Source organism: Gossypium arboreum, chromosome 12 (genome assembly GCF_025698485.1).
Source record: "Gossypium arboreum isolate Shixiya-1 chromosome 12, ASM2569848v2, whole genome shotgun sequence".
In the NCBI taxonomy this organism is placed as follows: domain Eukaryota; kingdom Viridiplantae; phylum Streptophyta; class Magnoliopsida; order Malvales; family Malvaceae; genus Gossypium; species Gossypium arboreum.
Window position 1 is genome coordinate 90,679,968 of NC_069081.1, and position 24,145 is coordinate 90,704,112.

The 24,145-nt window shown below is 30.3% G+C and overlaps 3 protein-coding genes across 4 annotated transcripts; all 3 read right to left on the bottom strand.

Moving 5' to 3' along the window:
- Positions 1 to 1,431: 1,431 nt before the first annotated feature.
- Positions 1,432 to 6,219, bottom strand: LOC108480012 (tubulin gamma-1 chain-like). Its single transcript, XM_053023456.1, has 12 exons — positions 5,752 to 6,219; positions 5,188 to 5,388; positions 4,616 to 4,727; positions 3,974 to 4,374; positions 3,759 to 3,812; positions 3,585 to 3,689; positions 3,089 to 3,163; positions 2,945 to 2,989; positions 2,692 to 2,820; positions 2,204 to 2,308; positions 2,038 to 2,128; positions 1,432 to 1,650 (listed from the first exon to the last, which is right to left on the bottom strand). Exons 1-11 carry the CDS (start codon positions 5,878 to 5,880, stop codon positions 2,060 to 2,062), a joined length of 1,425 nt encoding a protein of 474 aa, XP_052879416.1. The 5' UTR covers positions 5,881 to 6,219; the 3' UTR covers positions 1,432 to 1,650; positions 2,038 to 2,059.
- A 2,949-nt stretch (positions 6,220 to 9,168) lies between these two features.
- LOC108477365 (CMP-sialic acid transporter 1) lies at positions 9,169 to 12,945 on the bottom strand. 2 transcript variants are annotated; one of them, XM_017779886.2, is made up of 8 exons: positions 12,657 to 12,945; positions 12,465 to 12,548; positions 12,154 to 12,368; positions 11,980 to 12,058; positions 11,234 to 11,403; positions 10,938 to 11,124; positions 10,644 to 10,721; positions 9,169 to 9,600 (listed from the first exon to the last, which is right to left on the bottom strand). In XM_017779886.2, the coding sequence occupies exons 1-8, from the start codon at positions 12,705 to 12,707 to the stop codon at positions 9,457 to 9,459; spliced, it is 1,008 nt and encodes a 335-aa protein (XP_017635375.1). In that variant the 5' UTR covers positions 12,708 to 12,945; the 3' UTR covers positions 9,169 to 9,456. The 2 variants fall into 2 exon arrangements, with proteins under 2 accessions (XP_017635375.1, XP_017635376.1); XM_017779887.2 differs by lacking the exon at positions 12,657 to 12,945 and having other exon boundaries at positions 12,154 to 12,385.
- A 967-nt stretch (positions 12,946 to 13,912) lies between these two features.
- Positions 13,913 to 18,029, bottom strand: LOC108476554 (mitochondrial adenine nucleotide transporter ADNT1-like). Its single transcript, XM_017778787.2, has 8 exons — positions 17,619 to 18,029; positions 17,457 to 17,505; positions 17,195 to 17,358; positions 16,509 to 16,546; positions 16,146 to 16,258; positions 15,719 to 15,832; positions 14,715 to 15,059; positions 13,913 to 14,415 (listed from the first exon to the last, which is right to left on the bottom strand). The coding sequence occupies exons 1-8, from the start codon at positions 17,774 to 17,776 to the stop codon at positions 14,332 to 14,334; spliced, it is 1,065 nt and encodes a 354-aa protein (XP_017634276.1). The 5' UTR covers positions 17,777 to 18,029; the 3' UTR covers positions 13,913 to 14,331.
- Positions 18,030 to 24,145: the final 6,116 nt, after the last annotated feature.

Here is a 24,145-nt window from a genome sequence, read left to right on the forward strand (position 1 = left end):
TTATTTAAGGGTTTTTACTAAAATATTATAAGAAATAAAATATTAAAATAATATGTTTAAACCATTATGTATCAATTAACCTTAAATTTAATCAATTAACCTTAAACCCTAAATTAATTCTTAATTTAATCAATTAATCCTAATACCCTAAACTCTAATTTAATATTTAGTATTTAAAATTAATAGTTAATTTATATCCCAATTCAATTGATTTTTTTCTTAAAACCCCTAAACCTTAAAAAACACTAACCATAAATCCTACAAAGCCCTAACCTTAAATCAATTAAATAATAAAAAACCCTAACCTTAAAAAAAAGGCAAAAAACTTCCCTAGAAAAGTATTTTGTCCACGTCAGCAAATTGCGCCATCAAGGATGCGTTTTGTGCTAACGTGAACAAAACGCCCCCCTAAGAAAGCGTTTTGCTGACAAGTACTCTGAAAATGCACTTATGTGGACGTATTTTCATGGAAAACGGCCTAATCCGATAAATAACCCAATAAACGACCCATTTCCGTAATTAAATTTTTTAAAGGACTTTTTTGGGTAAAATGGCCCAAAACAAATATATAAATGGAGAAGATTTTACTCACATCAATATCAAATTATAATAATTTTATATAGTTAATATTTAATTAATCTAACTAATTCAATATCTTTATCATCCCAATTAAAAATAATACAAGTATCATGAAAATCTTTGTACTAAAATTTAAATTATATTTTGACTCATTTACTCAAAAATAGATAAATTACTCTATATTTGGATCGAAAAACAAACAGCTAACATGACTAACAATATAATCACATAGTTACATGTCATGTCTCATTATGATGTACAAGAACCAATTTTAATAGAAAAATAAATAAATTTTTAACAAAAGACCAATTTGCTCTTTGATCTATAATGTATAAGAACTAATTTGCCTATTTTTTTTAGTAGAGAAAATAAAATGTAATCTAACTTTTAGTAGAAGAGCCTCCATAATACTTTTACTTATTTTCTTATATATATATATATATATATATATATTCAACCCTCAAAAGTTTTTACATCAAATAATTAGATACTTTTAATTTATTCAAAACTTAATATATGAAATATGAGAATAAGATTATTAAAGTATTATTCATATGAAAATTCATAAAAGTGTGTATAAGTAAATCCTTTTCCTATACAAATATATGTCTAAACTTTATAAAAACATAAAATACCTTTAAAACGTTTATAACAAAAAAAAATATACGAAAATGACATAAACACTCAAATCCCAACAATAATTAATGCATGCAGAGTATTTACACAAGAAGTCCGGAAAATCATGTAAAATATCAACAAATAAGACAAAGAAAGATATTCAAACAAATATATGGATGGACCATAGAAGAATATAGAGCACAAGCTATGTTGAACCCACGCACATGGATTGGATGATAAACAGTAGTGGAATGATATTTCTTGGGTCAAATGATTTTAAGTACCTAGAATAAAAAATAAAAATAAAAACTAAAAAATATATCATATTACATGCTATGTTTCAATAATCCACAACACTTGTTTTCCTTTTTTGACAAATACAAAAATGACACAGTTTAATTTATTTTTTTACAATCCACTCCCCAGAATGTTCCTAATATTAATGCGGATATCCTGAAAGAAATTTCAACCAGGTGACCTTTTATCATATAGTTTTAGGAAAAGTATAACAAAAAACAAGAAAGAACTGGTGAAGCACGAGGCCGTTAAAGGTAAGAACTTGAGCAGATTCTATATATCAACTCGAGAACAACATTGAAACCTACGGCAATGACAATGATTGCAGATTCTATATCGGTTTGAGCACGTGTTCATGTCTCACTAACTCGAGCCTAAGTAACACAGTTGAAAAACTTATAGTAGGTAGTATTGCAAACATAGATAAAGTAGCTTTAACAACACAAAAAACCGACTCTTGACTGAAGCTATCTCCAAAAGAATCTAAATGTTGCAATGATTTCCTCCTACTTTTCAACATAATTAACACCTTATGGTCCTTACCTGAGAGAAAATACGATTCTGTTCACACTTCCAGTTTCGGATCCAGTGTTCCCGAGGCATTTCCTTCTGCGCTTAAACTATGGCCAGGATCCTACATAAAACATTGTGATCAGTGACGGTAATAGATGCTCAAAATTGGAAATGTTACGACCAGCAAGGCATATACCTCCATTCCCCATTTGATATAATCTGGTGACTCACAAGCCTTGTATTCATCAACCAAACTTTCAATTATATCCCTTGATTCATCAAACTCTGAAAGATCATTGTCCTGTTCACATTTGCGAACAAAGTACGACAAAACATCATTATAATGCAATTACTTTTGTATTCAACTGCAAAATTTGATTTGATTTTGGAAGCAAATGGCATGTAGCACAACTAACAAATGGCACTATATATTTTATTCATGGAATTTAGATCTTTAACCAATCTATAGAAGTGAGACATGCCCTGCTCATAGGTTTACAAATTCATGCGGTCCATGTAAATAGACATGGTAGCAGCTTATAAGTACATTGCATAAAAACTCATGCATGCAAGACCTGTGTTTATGGGTTCATGTAAACACAAACAAAAATCTTAGTGGAAACAGTCATAAATAGGAAATGGCGTAGAAATAAAACCACGGAAGCATAAAAGCTAGTAACTCACAGCAAACATTGGGAACTTCCGGTAATTGTCAAGAAACGCTTGCTTCTTTCTTAGCTTCTCATACTGGCTCAAACATTTGCTGAAGAGATGCCGGATACTGGTGTGGCTTGCTAGCATAAGACCACTCACCTGATCCGTACAAAAACATGCTCAAAGTTGTTATTATTAAATTCAGGCCAAAACGTTGTGAATTATTCTGTATTGCAGCAATATAAGCAATCTGATCTTGAAAAACAAGAATTAGAGTTGTTACCCTATGGGCAGTCTGAACATATGGGGACTTTCTAGAAAGAGCAACCTACAAAAACACCAAAAGAACAAACAGATGATATAGGTTGGTTCAGATATCATAAGAAAGAAGAAGCAACAAAAGAGACAGCGTCAACTATGAAGATACCTGAATACTTGCAGGGCCCCACTCAATAAAATTTACTAGCTTCCTTTCACGAATCCTCTGTAGACTTTCATGCACCTGATAAAAGACATGAAATTATTTAGCATTAGCAGCCAGAACCGGTAAGAAGATAATACTGAACCATAATAAAACTAAAATAAAGTTATCAAACTAAAAGAAAACTTTTAGTGTAACAGTCAGCAGAAGAGCAAGATGCCCGGTAATCTTGATAAAGGAAAAAAAAATTACAGCCATATTCACAGGCAAAATCTTAGAACTACACCAACCTTATGACAGTTTCCACTTCTTTAAGCAAAGGTATAACTAAAACTGCTAAAGAATGCAAATGTTATTGTAATGGCCAAAGTCAACAAAAAGATCATCAAGGGAATGCTCATTATTAAAAAAAAAAAAAAATAGTAACGAATAAATGTGAGACTTGATAGATGTATTTCCTGCAAAAGTTATAGAATTTCCAATAAAAACATAATTACAATACCTGAGTAGGATCTACTTCTCCCTGAATGATATTAAGTATTGAAATATACTTTGCTTGGCTAGCTTCTTTTGTGCGTGCATAAGAGGAAACCATGATATTTTTTGACTGCAAGAAACCTTATGGTCAGAAAATTGCAATCTGTTCTGCAAAGAAAAGACAACTTACATATCTTACCTGGAGAAGTCTTCTCATGACATCAAGGACAGTTGTTTTGCGTATCACATTGGCCTGCCAAGAAGAGAAATATTGGCATCAGATTACAGAAAATTTCTTTTTTATAAGAATACAAAACAAGACTAAAAACATTAATCTGTAGTGATGCAAGACTCTGAAACGATCAATATGAAAAAAACAAAACTTATAGCGTATGACATGAGTATTGAACTCACCTGGCGCTCTACTGTAAGTGGTGTGTAACCTGTCATAAGAAAATGACATCTTGGTGTTGGAATTAAAGAGGCAAGAAGACCAACCAAATCGTTGTTCATGTACCCTGGATACCGCAATGTAGTTGTGCTTGCAGACATTACAGTGGAGACCAAAGAATTTGTTTGAGCAAATGTAGGATTACTTAGATGTAAACGCTCCACAGCAATTCTATTAAGTGCAGTATTGTCAAGAACAACAACACAATCAGCATTTACAGTTAGTCGCTTGAGAGTCAAAAGTGAGTTGTAGGGTTGGACCACCACATCACTTGTCTCCATCTGATTAGGAAATACACTATATGTCTGGACCAGCTTCTTACTGTAGCGATCATTCAGAGCCTCCAACAGATAGGAACCCATACCTTCATTATAGAATGAGAGTAGTCAAGTTTGTAACCAAGCTGAAGTCTACAAGAAAATTTCACTAGCTTATGACGAATATACTACTGTCTATTGTCCTAATTTAGCAGCCAAATCAAGCAACCATATGTCGACAGGTCAACAAAAAGAGAAAATAATAAGCTTTAAATCATCAATTAAAAATCCTTGATAGGCCAAAAGAGATGGATAAAAAGACAAAATATGAAGAGAAGAAGAGGAAACCTGAGCCTGTCCCTCCAGCAATTGAATGACATAAAACAAAACCCTCAAGACTATCACTTCCATCAGCTTCTCTGTCAATCATGTCCATTATATCCTCTTCAACACCCTTCCCCTGTACCAAAATCATGACACAAGGAACTAGATTTTGATAAAAGATTAATGATTGAAAAGAAAACTAACACAAAACACACATGTCATGTAAGATCATTACACAGGAATTTACAATATACTCAATTACCTATAAAACAAGCAAAAAATGAAGATGGAATGGAAGAAAAAAAAAAAAAAGCCTGCTAACCTCAACATTTCATGAAACCATTTATCTATTCTACTGTAAATAATAATTACTGTTAGTTGGAAAAAAATCCACCACATTTTTCCTAGCATGTTAAATTGAAATAATGTGCAGAAGCCGCCACAAGTTTCTGATTGTCATTCAAGACAGACTATAATGATGAGATAAACGCAATAGGAAAAGAAAGTTAAAATATTACTTGAGTATAAGGAACAATGAACTTCAATTACTAAAGTAGAATAAAGTTGAACACAAAAGAAAACACGAGTGAAACTACCTGATGATATCCACTGGCCCAGTTGTTTCCAGCACCTCCACCGTGATCAGAAACAAAGATGTTTTCATGATTGTACAGATTCCGGTAATCGCTATTTTGAATTCCATTAATCACTCTAGGTTCCAAATCTATAAGTAAAGCACGTGGAATATAATGCTGATCGTCAGCTTGGTAGAAAAAGACATCTTTCCTGTCACCTCCCTGCATCAACCATGCCAATCGAATCAAAGACATTGAGAATCGATCCGTTTAACTCGCTATAACTGACTCGACTCACTTGTCACTACGTATTCTTTTACATCTCACATAAAATTATCTAAATATCAACAAATTTAAATTACACCGTAAGCTATGCCTAATGAAACTTCAAGACTTAACCTACAGCTTAATTAACAAGTAGGTTTTCGCAAATTCATCACAGACATTTCATCCTTACTAAATCTGCGAAGAAACTAATAAATCAACATGAACTTTCATAATTAACCGGAAAGTGAAGATTTAAACTAGAAAATGATAATAAAAAGCAACAGTAATAAGAGAAATTTTGAAAAAGAATAAGAGAACCTGAGTAGCGAAATCTTCAAGTATGCCTTCTTTGCTTATGCCGTGTTCGAGGCAGAGCTGTTTCCAGAACTCCATGCCGATTTGATTCCCACATTGTCCAACCTGCAGTGTTATGATTTCTCTCGGCATTACTTTTTTTAGCTCTGTTTTCTTTTTTTTTTCTTTTCTTTTTTTTCCTTTCTACTGAAACTAGGGTTTGGAATTTCGGATCAAAATGGGGGAAAAGAGTGTTTGGCGCCAGAGACTTAAAATAAAAAACAAAAAAACAGAGATGAGGGAAAATTTTAAAAATAAAACTTTTTTTTTCTGCATTTCAATGCCTTTTTGGCTGTTTTCTTATAGTAGATAGGGTCAACTACACCCCAGTCACCTACATCTCTTCATGGTTTGAATCATTTAGCTCGGCTTGAACAATCATTTGACAAGTGAAAGAATTTAAGTAAAAATTTAGTCTTCAACAGTAGACTTAGTAAAAAGTAAGCTCGTTTTTTAGATGGTCAAGTCTTAGATAAATTTTTTTTTTTTTGGGCTCAGCCCGATACATTTATAAAAAGAAAAATTATTACTTTATATTATTGTTTTATCGCTGTTTTAGTATCATTTTGTTATTATATTATTACTATTTTATTGTTATTGTTTTGATATTGTATAGCTCTTGTTTTATTGTTAATTGGGTAAACTACAAAAATAGTCACTTTTGTTTGCATCCGATTACATATTAGTTACTTATGTTTGAAATGTTATGTTGTAGTCACTTACATTATTATTTTGTTACGAATTGGTCACTTTAACATTAAGCTCTGTTACCTCCCTAACAATGATCCTACATGGCCATTCAAATGGGTTTTAAATGTCAACTTGTATGTCCTATGTGGCAGTCCAAATTAAATTTATTTAATTAAAAACATATTTTCATCCTAGCAAATGGATTCTAAGTTGATATGTAAAACCCATTTGGATTGCCACATAGGATTGCCGTTAGGGAGGTAACAGAGTTTAACGGTAAAGTGATCACTTCATAACAAATCGATAACATAAGTGACTAAAACATAACATTTCAAATCTAAGTGACTAAAGTGTAATTTGAGGCAAACAAAAAGGACCTTTTTTGTAGTTTACCCTTGTTAATTTGGCTACTATTTTAGAGCTATTTGCTTGCTAAGTTACACCTATCTTGTGTTATTTAAGTATAAATAATTTTTTTAATTTATTTTCAAATTGTTGGAAAAAAAATTATTTTAATGTTTTAGTGCATTTGATTTATTATTTATTATTTTTATTTTTTTGATATAAAAGATGATATTGGTGGATCGGGCTGGATTAAGGCAAAATTTTAGATCAATTTTTTGAATCGGCACAATTCCGGGCATAAAATTCTATTGAGCCCAATCCGGCCTATGATCACCCCTAAGGTCACCTAACTATGGGTCATTTTCTTTTTTAGTCACTCAACTATATTTTTTTTATATTGGCCACCCAACAATGGATTTGTTTCTTTTTTGGTCACCCAACTATGAATTTTTTAAATTGGGTCACCAACTAAACAAGATTATTGTTTTTGGTTCAATTGAACTTTTGGTATAATAACAATTTTAGCCCTCAACTTTTACATATTATTTGAATTAGTCACAAATTTAAAAAATTAACCGAAATTTACAAATGGCCTCGATTTTATCCTAATTTAAAAAATGATAAGAAATATATAAAATACAAAATATTTTCAAAAATATAATAATAAATTTAAATTTTATATTGGTATTGATATTAATATTAATATTAAATAAATAAAACACTCCCCACCGCCCCTTCTTCTCCCTCTCTGCTTTATGCTTTATTTCTTTTATTGTCCTCAATGAGTAAGCAAAGCAACAATGGTTATTAAAAAGAAAATTGGATTGCTTAACTTGCAATAGATCTCCAGATGATTCCATGGAGCTAGTGTTTCAAGATAATTCTTAAATACCAACAGTCACCATGCTTATGAAATTTCAAAAACATCAACAGCAGTGGAGGGAGACGGGGAGGGTTTTCTTAATTTAATTTAATATTAATATTAATATAAGATTTAAATTTATTGTTATATTTTTTGAAGATGTTTATGTATTTTAAGATTTTATATATTATTATTTATTGTCAACAATATTTTTATTTATATATATTTTTAAGTATATTATTATTTTGAAAATATTTATGTATTTTTATATATTTCTTTGATTTTTTTAATATCAAATTGAGACCATTTGTAAATTTTGAGGGTTAATTTTTAAAATTATGACTAAATTGATATAATATGTCAATGTTGAGGGCTAAATTTATTATTATTTCAATTTTTAAGTATCATGGCATCCTTCTATTGGTGTAATTAACGAAAATGGACCCAAAAACTATAAACTAATACCGCAATTTTATATTTAGATCATAATTTAACCAATCCGATGAAATTATAGAACATAATTATTTAAAGGTTTTGGAGTATTTATATAAAAATGCATTTAAGTATAATAAAAATCATTTTATCTAGAAGTTAACTTTTAGAAATTTTAAACTTCCTATTTTAATATAAACAAAAAAATTCTTTTAAATTATAATTAATATCATTATGATAACTTTTTTATCTTTTCCTTCTTTTATATCATCTTTAAATTAAAAAATTACAAATTTAATAATCAAACACATATTCAATAATATTAAAATATAAATTTGTTATCATTCCACTTATATATTATTTATTAAAAATTAAAAAATGTTAATATAAAATATTTTCACACCCATATTTTCAGTGTGACAAAATCCAATATATATACCTAAAAAATAATTAATAGCATTATTTAAAATATAATAAAAAACTATTGTTCTATTTTTATTAAAATATATAAATAATTAAAAATTGTAGCAGTAGAATAGGATTAAGTGGGGAATATTGAGTCAGGTGAAAAAAAAAAAAAAGACAAACTGCCCCATCTCTACTATCGGGTTGTTTGAATTTGGCTTCAATTTAGTCGTACTAGAATCAAATTGTAAACACAGTGTATCAAATTGTAAACACAGTGTATACGTACCGTATAAAGAACTTGGTCTAACTTGTAAAAAAAAAAAAAAGAATCAATAAAATTTAAAGGTGAATATTTCTTTAATTCTTTTCCAGCACACCAAATCCAAGTGGTACATGTAATAGGTATATGCATCTAATTTGAGCTCACATTTAATGGCCAGGTCGACAGAAAGAATATAATATTAGTACTTTAAAGACTCAATTAGAGGATTTTAAAATACGAGGACCAATTTAAAATCTAAACCATGGTTCGAATACTTATGATGCAACTAACCCAATTAATAAACAAACAAAAGTTAGTATACAGAAAAATGGTGAACCACCAATGATGGTTTGATTTCTACCATAGCTAGCAATAGCTGAAATACCAAAACTGCAGCAATTAATCTACATTTAAATGAATGTTTTTAATAAACAAGTGTCTACTAATAATTCAAAATGTAATGAAAAATGATCAGTTGACCTTTGTTACAACTAATCCCTATCATGTCATATGGTTTCAACTATAAATATCTTACTAATTACCTACTGGATGAATTTCATTTCCTTGTGTAAAAAAATATATGAAATATTAATAAACTAATTTTCCTTCTTTTTTTTCATAGGAGAATAGCAAAAGAATTACATACTTTAGAGAAAAGGTGCTGTGATCATCATGAATCTGTTTTACGATCGACCAGAACATTGACGAGGCTCTCTGGATCGGATTTGATTGCTGGCGGGATGTCTACGAGCATATGGGGAGGGGCGAAGTACATATGTAGTGACATCATACAAACAATGATTCCCAAGAAAAGCTGCAATGATGCCGAGAAAACAAAAATATATGATCCAAGGTTAGAGAAATGGTGAAAATGTGGCAAGCAAGTTTCTGTATGTTTCAGGAGCTATATAAAATGATTAAAACAGAAAGGGTTAACAGGTAGATTACCCAACAAATTGATCAAATATTCTGGACTACATGTGTGTTTGTGTGGGTGTTTAACACTTTTTGTTAACAATGAAAGGAAACATCCAGGTTTGGAACGCGAATTACGAATTACGACACACTTACGTATTAAGGGTGGTTAAAATACCTGAGAGGTCCTTGTATCATAGGGATTGGATCAATTTAGTCCCAACACTATTAAAAAGAATCAAATAAGTCAAAATTGTAGCAGAATTAACATTTTCTATATAAAAGATGTCTTGAAAATTATTTTTTAATTGTAGTTCAATTCCAAACAAAAGATTTTATTTAAAAAACCATAAAAACATTGAAAATATTAACTCCGTTAAATAGTAAATGATATTTTTTCAAAACAGTAAATGTTAACTCTATTCCAATGTGGCCTTATTTAATTCTTTTTAATAGTACAAGGACTAAATTGATCCATTTAATAGTATAGGGATTATTTTAATCAGATCTCTATAAAAAAGGGACCTCTAAAGTACATTCACCTATTAAGGGCTTATCTAGTTCAGACAACAGTTGATAAAAAGATTGTGGAATATGTCTGTGTATGTGTGCATGCGAGTTACTGAAAGAGAGAGAGAGATCTCCGATCCCTCTCAAATTCAATAATGAGCAAAATGGTCCCTCTCAAAAAAAGCGGAGTAATTTAGTCCTTGTCAATTTAATCACAATTGTTTCAGTAACAAAGCTCGCTTGATTTTGATGGATCCAAGTTGCAGACTTTCGAAATTATCAGGGACTAAAATTGCTCCACTTTTTTAGAGGTACCAATTTACTTAATATCAAAATTGAAAGGGTCTGGAAGGTCTTTTTACCTAAAGTAACACACCTACATACAAAATTAAAGGCTGGATATCTTGCTCAGACCACAGCAATGAAGCCTACCTGAAGTGTTGGCTTGAAACTGAAGAGGAACACAGACAGAACCATTGTCAATAGCATGGCCATCGATGTGGAATATACCTAAAAGAATAAGTAAAAAGCAAACAGTTGTTGTTAGAGAAATTGGGGAAAAAAATAAAGAAAATATGAATTTACCATCCAAAATTGCAATGATCATACAGCATAACAAGGAGAAATCTCCAAGTTCAAATATAAAACCACAAAAAATATATGATGAAATGACAATCACCCTATGCATACATAACCAAAAGCAGAATCAAGCCAAAAAGAAGGTACCTTGACTATATTGTCAGCATATTTCATTAACCATGAAACCAAAAGCCCGGTAGAACCTAGATTTAGCACGACCAACCAAGTTGTGATGCTGTACCCATTAAACAGCCGTTGCCACCAAGGTCCTTTCTCAAATCCACCTCTGAAATCATCCACTACAAGCCGTGCCATATTGAAGATTGAACCAAAACTGGAAGAGGAATGTCGAATCAGAATAAACCAACCAATGATCATATTAATCACTTTAAATGACTTGAACTTTGCAATGAACATTTTGTAATTGTAAAAGGGAAACCTACGTGTACAACTGTAGGTTCTGCCAGTATAAGCTGTCGTTGTTCTTCTTCATCAGGAACTCCGTATAAACACCAGCCAATGCCGAAAGACAAGCAGACAAAATTCCTAACATGTATCCTTGAATTGGTGCTGAGAACAGGGAGTCACACGAAGCCTCTCCACATCCTTTGACCTTGATAAGACGGAAGGATATTTGAAAACTAAATACTCCACTAAATTGTTGACATAAAATCGCTCGCACAAAAACAAAACAAGAAATTTTAAAATTTTCTAGGAGATAGACTGCTTCAAGAGCATGTATTATTGGTCCTAATGAGATACAACAGTTTCCTACAAAGAGATATTTCATTTTTAACTAGTTTTCGCTTCTCACCTTCTTATCCCGAAAATTCTCCAACAATATACAAAACATTTTATTCACTTAACTCACTGAAAGAAGACCATCATATTAATTAGTTCTTCCAACTTATTTCTCATTCGATTTCTCTATAGTTATTCCAAATCTAGCAAAACCATTGCTTGATTTCTCATTTCTCACATGGGATTCAAGTTTTAACAAATCAAAATACATTAGAGGCTAATTTTCCAACACTTGAGAAATATCAATCCCAAATCAAAGCGTAACTAGTCTTCTAGTACAATTATCATTCATAACATCTTAACCAGCTACAAACTTGCATTGATAACCGCTGCAGCGCAAAACACAGTGCGAAAAACATAAACAGTTAGTTTTGAATCCGGAGTATACCTGACTTGTCGTTGTTCCGACAGCCAATAGAACAATCGCCATCCATTGTAGATTTGAAAGCTTCTTCTTAAGAAACAACCTAAAAAATAACGAAACAACAACATCAATGAGCAACCCCAATTTTGTACATTAAAAAAAAGTTCCAAAATACAGAAATTAATAGTAAGCACACACCTGAACAAAATCCCAGTAGTGACAATCTTCAAATTACCCATTATCTGATACGTCGATGTATCAACATACATAAGAGTAGCAAACTGTACATTATTATGGATCAAGTAAATAACTGAAGGAATAGGAAACAATCTAACACTCTTCCAATCCGTTGTCATTTTCGGCGGCGGCGATTTCTTTCGTTCTCTCCATAGAAAAACACTTGATACGATAAGCTTTAAAAAAAACAAATCTATATTAAAAAAATAACAAGCCATCTTTAGATCTAAATTAAGAAAATTCAAGTGAAATTTTGAAGGAAAAAAAGTTACCTTAAAGACCTCAGCAAGGAAAGGGATGGTGGCGTAATCGTATTTATATTTGCCATTGGTTTGTGATAGAGTTGTTAAGATCCCCTGCAAAATTTAAAAGATGAATGTATAGATCTGATCGTAATTTTATAGAGTGGGATAAGCAAAATGAAAAAAGGGGGGGGGATTAGGGTTTGAGGTTTACTAAAAAACCTGAGAACTGGTGAGGATGGTGAGAAGAGAAGCTACTAAGTACCACTTCATTATCTTTTCTTTCTAAAACCGTGAGAGGGAAGCAGTTGAACCAGTGTCAGTGAGCTGATGAGGGAGAAAGAAAACAGAGAGACGGGATCGTTCGAGCTACTCAGTGATCCAACTGATACAAGCTCAGAACGTCGTCGTTCCTCCTGCGGTGTTTAATTTCTGTTAGCTGTCGAACTTGAAACTTGATTTGATTTAATCAACGTCCGAATTCTGTTGAACTTGATTTAATCATAAAAAATAATACTAGAATCTAAAATTAAATTTAAAATTATGGAATGATACAAAATTTTAAAACTAATCTAATGTATTAATTTGGTAAATAAATTTCTTTAGTCCTTTCTAATTTCAAATTTGAGTAAAATAGTTTGTATTAAAAAAATTAAAGTAATTCAATACACATCAATTGTACATAATTTGAATTAATATATTTAAAATTTTGATCTTCAATATTTATATATTTTATTATTTTTATCTTTATTTTAAAAATGTAAAAATTTAATCTCAATATTTATACATTTACTAGATAATTTTATTAATTAGCATCAAATTGATAAATTGTTTAAACTTCAAAATAAAATTTATTATATTAATCAAAGTTATATAGATAAAAATGTTAACATTTTAAAATTAATTTACTCAATTTTAAAATTAAAAATATTCACATTTTAAAATTAATTTATTTTATTTCGAATAAAAAATAATTTTACCTATTAATCTAAAAATTTACTTTCTGCGAGAGATTAAAATGCCTCATTTGTCTTTTTCGTTTGACATAATATTTCTACTAGATTTCATCGAATCCACAGTAAAATGAGACAGATAATTTCTTTTAAAATTTATTTATTATATAAATGGAATGGTAACAAATTTACATTTTAAAATTATTGAATAAGTGTTCGATCATATCTATGGTATGAAATTAAATTATTTTGGTTAAAATAATAATGTACTATTAATTTAATCGGTAATTTCATAGATAATGGAATTGGAACTCGTAAAAACAAAACCATGGATAACAACATCCTTGAGTGTAATCATATCAAGCAGAGTCCAAACTTTGAAATTCAAGATTCTATAACTCAAACATCAATTTCTATACTCTAGAGAGCTATTTAAACCTACTTATCTTCGTACTCAAGCTCATTCGTAATTAACCTTTTTATATAATAAGAAAAGATGTAATTTCATAATATAAAAAATATATATTAAAGTAAAAAAAAAAACTCGATTAAACTCGCAAGACATTCGAATATTGCAGTGCTCGAATGCAGCCTAAGCTGTTCGAACTCAGCTCGGCTCTGCTCGATAATTACAAACAAATGGTTATTCGCATTGTTCCTTCATCCTTATTGGCGCAACACGTGAATGAGTACAGTGTTCACATAGGAAACATTTGAAGCCATTATAAGACATCATACAGGCAGGCAGTGTCATGAGCCGAGACTCGGTCTCGGTCCGAGTCGGTGCAGCTCTCTGTGTACAAGTTTCTAAAACTCATTTATGAGAAACCAAATAAGAGTACTAAGAAAACAGTCCCTAGTTCACCTTTCTATCTGTTCCATTGCCTACAAAAAAAGAATAGCAACACACCTCATAAACATTTCAACCTGAATGGGGCCCGATTTCAGTCTGATATTCTAATCTCAACCCCTAAAATGTCCTTCACCACTTCATATGTCACAAACGCGAGTGCTATTGATGGTACAACCTGGAAAACGAGAAAAGGAATAAACGATCAAATATTGACAGTTGAAGGACAAGATTTACTCGATTATAAGACATATATAACATCCCATTCTGGTCATTTGCATCGGTTAGTGAATGTGTGCTCAGTATTTATTAGTCTTACTTTTTAACCAGATGCTAATCTTTGCCTAATCCGTGCATAAACTCATCAAAGATCAAAATCAAATAATGCAGAGGTCTCGATGATATTTTAGTATGAATTGAAAATGTTATTCGAGTATTTATAAACAAATGAACATTTATGAATCAGAAGAGACTGACCTTAACAGAATTGGGGACCAGACCCTTGTATAATGCTCCAAAGCCCTCATGCCTAACAGTTTTCCTGAATGCATCAATCATGCCGGTATACTCGAGAGAGGCCTTGTTCCTCCCATCACCAGTGACAACAGAGGCTGCCTCTTTCCATCCTACCATTTGCATTCTTCTTCGAATCACGTCAAGAGGGTAAGCTACGGTTTGGCCAACAGTTCCAGCAGCAGCCCCGCAAGCAAGCCTGGTCGTCACGCTCAACTCAGAGTCTTCAACCAATCCGAATGCTTTACTTTTGATTAACCAATCTTTTAGAGATTCGTACACGGCAAAGTTCAGGCCCACATATGGTATCTGAAAACACAAGATGAATTCAAATGAACATGCAATAAATAACTCAGTCATCATTTTTTACCTCCCAAAATGGGGATACAAGCATTATGCATAATTCGTAGGAACACGATGGAGCTGACAAAAGACCAAGAAAGTAAAAGTCATAACAGATAAAAGCAACGGCAATTCCGAAGAAAGTACTAAGTGGGAGAAGCTGATTTTTTTGTGTGGATCTGGTAGTTATGTGACCCTTAGAAAGAAGGATGCTTCACTTCTCCCCATTTCTTTCTCTTTGAAAGCCCTTATGTGCTGCCAAGAAGGCACGCTGTCATCACATCCATAACACTCAAAAATCAATAAACAATAGACATTCAACTGAAGACCCCTCTTAAACAAATAGATATAGATGTCATGGCTACCAAAAGCTTGTCCTGTAAACAACTCGGTCCTAGCTCCCTTAAACTATCATGTAACTGCTTGCATTCCTTGGGAAGAAAAAGGCAGTATTCTATGAAAAAAACTTCCTTAAACAAATAAACATTTTGGATCCAGGATTTGAACAGTAAACATTTCAGTTTTTAAAGCTGCAAACGAGATAACATCTGATTATTTTGACTGGAGAATAAGGGAGGCACAGGAAACTTTGCATGAACTCTGAATAGAAGAACTAAATGACTCACAACTCCGATGACTGAAGGAAGCCAACCCTTGTACAATGCTCGTGGGCCTTCTTCACGCAACACAGTTGACAGAGCATGGAACATTCCCCTATACTGAAAAGGAGAGCTGTCTGTCTGCAATAGGCCCAACTAAATGATTAAAAGCCCATTCAGTCAAACTACAAGGAACAATCCCTGATATCAATGAAAGAAGATATAGAAGCTTAAAATGAATCAATATTTGTATTGAAGAATTAAACTTTTTTTTCCAAATTTTCTTCTTACACAAATAAATCAAGGAACTAAAAAAGTTATACTAAAGTTTATTGTTTATTACTAAGTATTCCCTTCTGCAGCTTCATCTTTTGATAATATTTGAGGTAGACAAAACCAGCGATTAAACATTAACTTCATGCATCTGCCAAGTAAATGATATTTAAGACAATACCTGTACAGTAAGCCTGCCTCGTACCATGTCCATTGGATAAGTTGCAGACATGGCAATTATTCCAGCACATGCTCCAGCTCCAAGGCGTAAAAGAGGAGTGAGCTGAGCATCATCTGCAGAATTAACAGAACAAAGGGAAAAAGCCTTACATGAGCTTTCAATACTTTATGGACTAATACATAAATTTAATGCCAAACATGACGACATCATTGCAGAGCATTCCCATGAATGGGGTCCTTCCTAATAGTAATGAACATATTGATACTTATCAATGTAATAACAAGGTCGATGTGTATCAAATAATGCAAGTTACAAAGATGCGATGATTGCTCAGCAAAAAGATAATGACAACATAAGCCGTACCATCACCAGTTTGCTGTCGATACAAATATAGGATTCCCCTGTCAAAAACAATTACAAGGAACAATCAGCCAAAACAAAACACATTTCCTTCTGTTCAGAAATTGAACGTGCGTGGCAGGAGCAGTGCAAAAAAGACCTTAAGCCTGATAGAATGTGATTGCATAACCAAATTCATTTATGCGTCACACTAGTATGAAATGCTTTGGACCGATCAACGATATTGTGGTCTGTGGGAACTAACAACTAAATAAACATTTATATATCTATTTCTATATACTTATATAATTAGCCTGAGTTGGTATCCCAAGTTAACTCAGCACCCGCTCAGTCAAGGTTAAAAATCTATTATTAATAAAATAATGAATATAAATACAATGGTTTTTCGGCTTTTACTTTTTGTTACTATTTTTATATGAAATGCTTAAAGAAACTAACTAAAAATGAGATGTCTAAAAATTGAACCGAGCCTAAAGAAGACTTATTTATAATTACTTTACCATCTCAATTGTTGAATAAACTTTTTATAAATATAATTTTAATATTAATTTTTTCTTTCACCCACATCGAATCGTACCTCTAACATAGTCTTAAAGACAATAACCAATTTCAGTATGATAAATTTACTTGAGTTTTACTACTTAAAAACTAACAACACAAAGATGAATTGAACAGTGTCAGAGTCCTACTTTGACGCTTGCTCATAGCTGAAGAACTTGACGGCAGAATTTGGAACAATGCGAGCGCAATTAGTACCGTTGCCTTTGAATAATCCGCGAAAACCTTCTGTTCTCCAAATGTACTTCAAGCCTTGAATTGTTCCATTGTATTTTATACTATGTGGATTCTGAACCTGAAATTTTTATTTCAAAAGAGGTAAATTAATTAACAAATTTAAATTGTCTATTTTTCTTAATCTAAATAAAATGCACATTAAAAATTTTAACGAACCTGAAGTAAGATTTTTAAACGTTCCAAAGGAGCAACGGCAGTTCGTGACCTGCATACATTAAGCAAAAGATCCATTTTCAAATTTATTTCCTCTAAAACTTGAGAAATTCAATAACGTCGGATACGATCTCCGCCAGCGAGAGAGAAAGAGAGAGATCTCACACTCCACCAGCAACGCCGCCGGCAACGAGAGACTTGCAGATACTAAGAACAGCATAACTGGGAGCTTTAACGCCTTCTCTAGCGAGCTTCGCTTCTTCAGCAAGATTCACGATCGTCGAAACAGCTGATTCACTAGTCTTCACATCCTCCGAAGCCATCGAAAACCAAAACACGGCCAATATATTCAAATCCACTCTCTCGCCGTAGAAACAGTAAGAAGTACTTTTCCGGTGGCTCCGGCGGAGTCTCGGACAGTCGTCGATGATTATCCGGCGACTCAAGGGTCCGATCTCCGAGGCGATATATATTATAGTCAAAAGAGGCTCCGCATTTCTCTCATGCGGCGCTTCTTTTCTAGTTTTTTGCGTTGGAAAATGTTAAGAGAGGTTTGTTGAAAGAGGTGTGGTGGTGACGGCTGGCTTTTGGGAGCATGAGAGAGTGACACGTCAACTATTTTGAGAGCGTGTACGTTGTTGCTTTGAGAGCGCGTGGATCTTGTAAAGTTTTTCCTGTGCGAGGAAAAGGAGGAACCTTTTTGGTGGTCTCTCACGTGCTGTTTTCTCACATGTTCTTACATTCAATTGTTGCACTAAAATTACTAATTAAATTATTAGTAACATTAATATTTGATTTTTTAATTAAAAAATTATTTAACTCACCGAATTATTAAAATTTTTCTTAAAATTCTTTCTAATAAATTTTTAAAAAATCCAAATTTTGATGAAATCTAAATTTAGAAGACAATGAGTAATGGTAGAACATAGTAATAAAAAATTGCAAAATCTTTATAAGGTCATCTAAAACTTTGTAAAACTTTAATTAAGTTGTTTCAAAACTTTTAAAAATTTTAGTTAAATCCTCTAAAATTGTAAAAGTTTTAACTCAACTCTTCAAATTTTTAATAAATTTAATTAAGCCTTGTAATATTTTTTTATAAATCTAATCAAATTGTATACTAATGAAATAATAACATAATCGGTAATAACTAAGGCTTTAGATATTAAAGATATCAATTGTCACGGAGTTAGAATTTTAATTTTATAATTCGTGTTGATTTAAGCTATTCGTTTGCTTAGAATGTATCTGAGTTAGCCTAACTCTCACAAAGTAAAATTATCTCAAGATACCGAAACAAGCGAAAATAATTCAAAAGAGAAAAGAGTTCGAAAAAAGTACAAAGAATTATCATCCTCATAAATAGGACAAAAACTTATAAATGAAAGGATAATACATTTCACTATATTTAAACTCATATCTTCTTATATTAATAATAATATATATACCAATCGAATTAAAGACTCAGACAAATTAATCCTTTAAAACAATTGTAATGGTAATCAATCTAAAATTTTGAAATAAATTCCAGAAATAAATAAATAAATAACCACTAGCAAGTGAGACAAAGATTTGGTAGCAGTTTCTTCGTTTCCTACAGTTACCGTATTTATTTGTTTGTCAGAAAGCAGAAACCTGGAGCTTCATATGATGACGACATGGCATTCCTCAATTTACACCTCATGTGCCACGTCATCTTCTGTGTTTAACTGCGCCCGCCCTCATGGATAAAATATTATAAACATTTCTATATTAAAATTAAATTATATTTCGTCTTATTTTAATAAAAATAAATAAAATAGTCATTGCATTTTTATCCTTTACTATTAAAAATGGTGTTATGGATAGAATAACCAAACATTTACATGTAGTATGTTATGTATACCTCATTATAACGTATATAAATTAGTTTTAACAAGAGAAATGATAAAATTTTTAATAGGAAAACTAGTTTACTCTTTAATTTCATATATAAGAATTAATTTCCTCGCTTTTAAGTAGAGAGGAAAACAAAACTAACCTCTAAAATAAGAGCATCCCTGATACTTTTATCAAAATTACAATAAAGAGTATATATTTGATACTTATAAAATATTACGGTGAATTAGACCAAACATTTAAACTATCGTTTAAAGTTTAAATTTTAAATTGGTACATAAAGTTCAAATGATATTAATTGAGTAGTATTTTTGTTGGCTTAACCATTCTTCCATAAAGTTAAATGCCAACTTTGATCTAGTGTGGAAATATTCAAAAATATGTTGAATGAATTGTAAAAATGTGTATACCTACCATAGAGATAAGTTGGATTTTACATGCTAAAAAATATATATTATCGAAAAAATTTTGGAGAAATGTTTTTTTTCAACATGTCAAATTCAAGGTATTTATGTGGTAATTACTCGTGTTTTTATAATTTAATTCACATGTTTTATATATGATCCACGTTGTATTTGAGCTTGGCATTTAATGGCCAGGCTAATGGTTATATTGATAAAATGACCTCATTGACATAATTTTAACGCTTTAATCATTTAAATTGAAACTTTTGAAGTTTGAGTACACAAACAGGCTTCCCAAACCCTTAAAGTGAAAATTTTAATTTTTAGTCTCTTTATAATTTATAAAATTTCAAACTAGTATATAGTAAAATTGTACGTTGACCCTCAAAAATTATAAAATTTGATTTAATCATTTAAAAATTATAAAGATGTAGACTATTAAAATGTATTGGAAATATGTTTTATAGTTTATTTATAGTAGAATGTGTTTTATAATCAATGTTACATAAAATATTATAAATTTTATATTGATTTGCATAAATTCTGTAATGTTTTGTACAATCAGTGTCATGTAATATTATAAACTTGCAATAATTTCTATAATTATGTAATGCTCTCTGAAAAACATTTAATTTTATTTTTCGTCTTTTAAGTTTTACAATATTTTACTTTAGTAAAATATAAAATTACACTTTAGCTCTTTAAAATGATAAAATTTTATAGTCCTTCAAAAATCATAAAGATATAAACTATTAAAATTGTGAAATTACATTTTACTTCTCGTAAAAATATACAACTTAGTTTTGTCCCCACTAGAAAATTTTTCTGACTTCCGTCTCTATGTGCCACACAATTAATTGAAAAATAAGTTTTAATTTATTTTTATAATTTCTTCATAATCTGTAATTAAAATCAATGTATTTTTCTAGATTTTATATAAATGTTTTCAAAATTTTCAAGTGATAAATTAGCGTAAACTCAAAATGTAACGCCATCACACCTTAACAGAATCAAATTGTGAAATTTTGCTATATTCCAAAACTAACATGGACCAAAAAGATTCAAAGAACAAATTATAAAAAATTTATCAAATTTAGGATTGAATGTTAATTTATCCTATCATTTTATGATGTCATATTAGCCCATAACCACAAAATTTGAAGCTTGGTTCAAAAATCCAGCCCTTTGGGCTATCGTATCTGTTATTGGGCCACTTCTCCCTTGTCAATAACTTCAAAATTTCAAACACCCATTAATTTCTCATATCTCAATTTAACCACGGTACCGGTACCGATACCGATATCAGTACCGGATAATACAAATCATTTCAGTCTTCAATCTATATCAAGTAAAATAATTTTTATTTGATCAAAATTTTAGTGTGTACCAGTCATTTTAGTGTGATTTGGCTCGTTTCAACTAAAATTAACATGTATCGGCTTGTATCATCCAGTATCGGTTAGTACAAAGATTTGATACTTAATTATTATTTTTTATCTTAAATATTTTAAAAGTTACACTTGAATTTAAAATTTATTTTCTAAATTAAGTTATTAAATTTAATTAATAAATTTAAATTTTATATTCAGTATATAAATATATTTATATGAATGCAACTTAGATATATTTGTATGTGTACAATATATAATTTACTAAAAATTGAGAATAAAATCATTAATAATCTCAAGACAGTACATTGAAACACATCGGCAGTACCAATACCAAAACAAAATAATATATTCACGGATATAATACCAATAACCTTAGTTTAAACTACCCATTAATTTCTCATATCTCAAATTAACTAAATTGGAATATAATTCATATTTAAACTCACTCGGTTAATGTATATATAATTTTAATTTTTAAGCGAAATTGAACATATGTAATTATCCTGATTTTGTTTATTATTTTTTACCCATCGCACCCAATCACTTTTTATAAGCTCATGCTTTTATAATTTTGTCACTTCATCAATAATTCAATCTATTTGTTTTCGAAATAAAATAAACATCAAAATTATATATAATTTTTATTCAATGTACAATATTATACGTTAACTTTATTTTTATGTAATTTTATATCTGAAAATTTGTTTTATTTCAATTTTCACAAATCATCAATAAAACCACCGAATTAATACCATTTTACGTTGATATATTGCATACTCGAATAATTATATTAATCAAATATGAAAACAAATGCATTTATTTATTTATTTAAATATGTACAATTGAATTAAGATCAATGTTTCATATATATGAATGAATCACAATTCAAATTTCATATATACAATTACATGAAATTAAATTTTATATATCAAATTACACGTTTATGAATAAATTTAATACTTATCTCGTTAATTTATTTATCAAATACGTAATGATAAATTTATTCTCATATATTCAATTTTTTATTGTTATTTTCGCTTTTTTTTATTTATTTTAGATTATTTTCACTATCAACTTTATCAAATTATTTTAAATGAAAAATTGATCGAATCAAAAGTTTTAACGACACATATGTAATAATGCGTCAATTAATTTTTGTGTACTTCAAAAAAAATAAATAGATAAAAATATTAAAATTTAGAAAGTATAAAAAAACTTATAAAGTTATTCACAACAACGATGAAGTACATACATATTGTCACTTAGGCAATTAAAATTTTAACAATTCAATCAATATTTACATTAAAAAACAATTTGATAAAGGTTAGGGTTAAAAGTGATTAAAAAAAAAGAGAGAATTGGGATTAAAGTGATAAAAAGGTAAAGATTAGGGACTAAATTTGGCATTATACATTTAATGTCTATAAAGCAACCCCTCTTTTGCCAATAAATATTTTTATTATTTCATTCAAACAAGTCACAGTAATTTAGAATAATCTCAATTGATGATGGAATCATTACAATCTAATCCAATCAATCAATAAACTTTAACTTTTAAGTCATAGTAAGAATTTGGTACGGATTAGTCCACTAATTAATTATTTTAGAGATAAATCAACATTTAGTCTTCAATTTTAATATTTTATTTTATTTGGTCCCTAGATTTTTATTGGCTTGTCATTACTTTTAAGGGTAAACTACAAAAATAGTTATTTTTGTTTGCCTCGTATTACATTTTAGTCACTTATATTTGAAATGTTACGTTTTAGTCACTTATATTATGTTATCATTTTGTTACAAAGTGGTCACTCTACCGTTAAACTCTGTTATACCTCCCTAAAGTCCTACGTGGCAATCCAAATGGGTTTTAAATGCCAACTTGGATGTCCTACGTGATAGTCCAAATTAAATTTATTTAATTAAAAACATATTTTCATCCTAACAGTTAAACATTCAAGTTGGCATTTAAAATCTATTTAGACTGCCACATAAGACCGCCTTTAGGGAAGTAACGAAACTTAATAGTAGAGTGACCACTTCGTAATGAAACAATAACGTAAGTGACCAAAACGTAACATTTCGAACATAAGTGACTAAAATATAATTCGAGACAAACAAAAGTGACTATTTTTGTAGTTTATCCTATTTTTAAAATTTGACGGCTTTTTAAAATTTGGCCTTTAAAATATTGACGTGAAACTATGAGATTATGTCATGTTATCACCTAATTTTAAAATAAATTTCAATATTCTTTTTTATTTAAAGGTGGCTAAAATATGCTAAGTTATTGTACTCTTGAATATTTGAAATTTGATCCTTCTACTTTTTTTAAAAAATGTAATCCATTTACTTATCGAATTTAAAAATTCAAGTTGAATTGTGAATAATGTTAAAATTATTCTATCAAATTCGTTGTCTTGTAAGTTTAAATCCAAAAGGCAATGAAACTAAAAATTCCTGAAAATAAAATAAATGACACTAAATTCAATATGTAGAAAGAGTACAAAAATTTAAAACATATTTTAACCATTTTAGTTTTATATAATTTTCCAAAAATCGTACCACATCAATACACTTTAACAAAATCTAAATATACGATTGAATTAAAAAAAAAGGTTTTCAAATTTCAAGACTAAAATGGACCAAACTAAAAAAAGTTATTAAATTCAAGGACTAAATATTGTTTTATTCCATTAATTTTTTATTACATCAAGAAAGACGTACACGGATTTCCGTAATACGACAAGGGATTATACATTGGATGCTTCTATTTCCAGCAGAATGGAAACGAGCAGGCTATACCCATATCTATTTTGGTGCTATACGTCTTGCGCTAAATTATCACTAACAATGCAAAACCTGTTGTGGCAAGAATAGCATTATTGGATTCTAGATACTTAGAATACCAAAATGCTTGCATAGCAACGATTGAAGCAATACTAAACTCTGGACTGGTGATGGTAACCCTCTTTTCAAACTTCACCATGGCTCGCGCACCCTAATCTTACCAAGGCTTTAA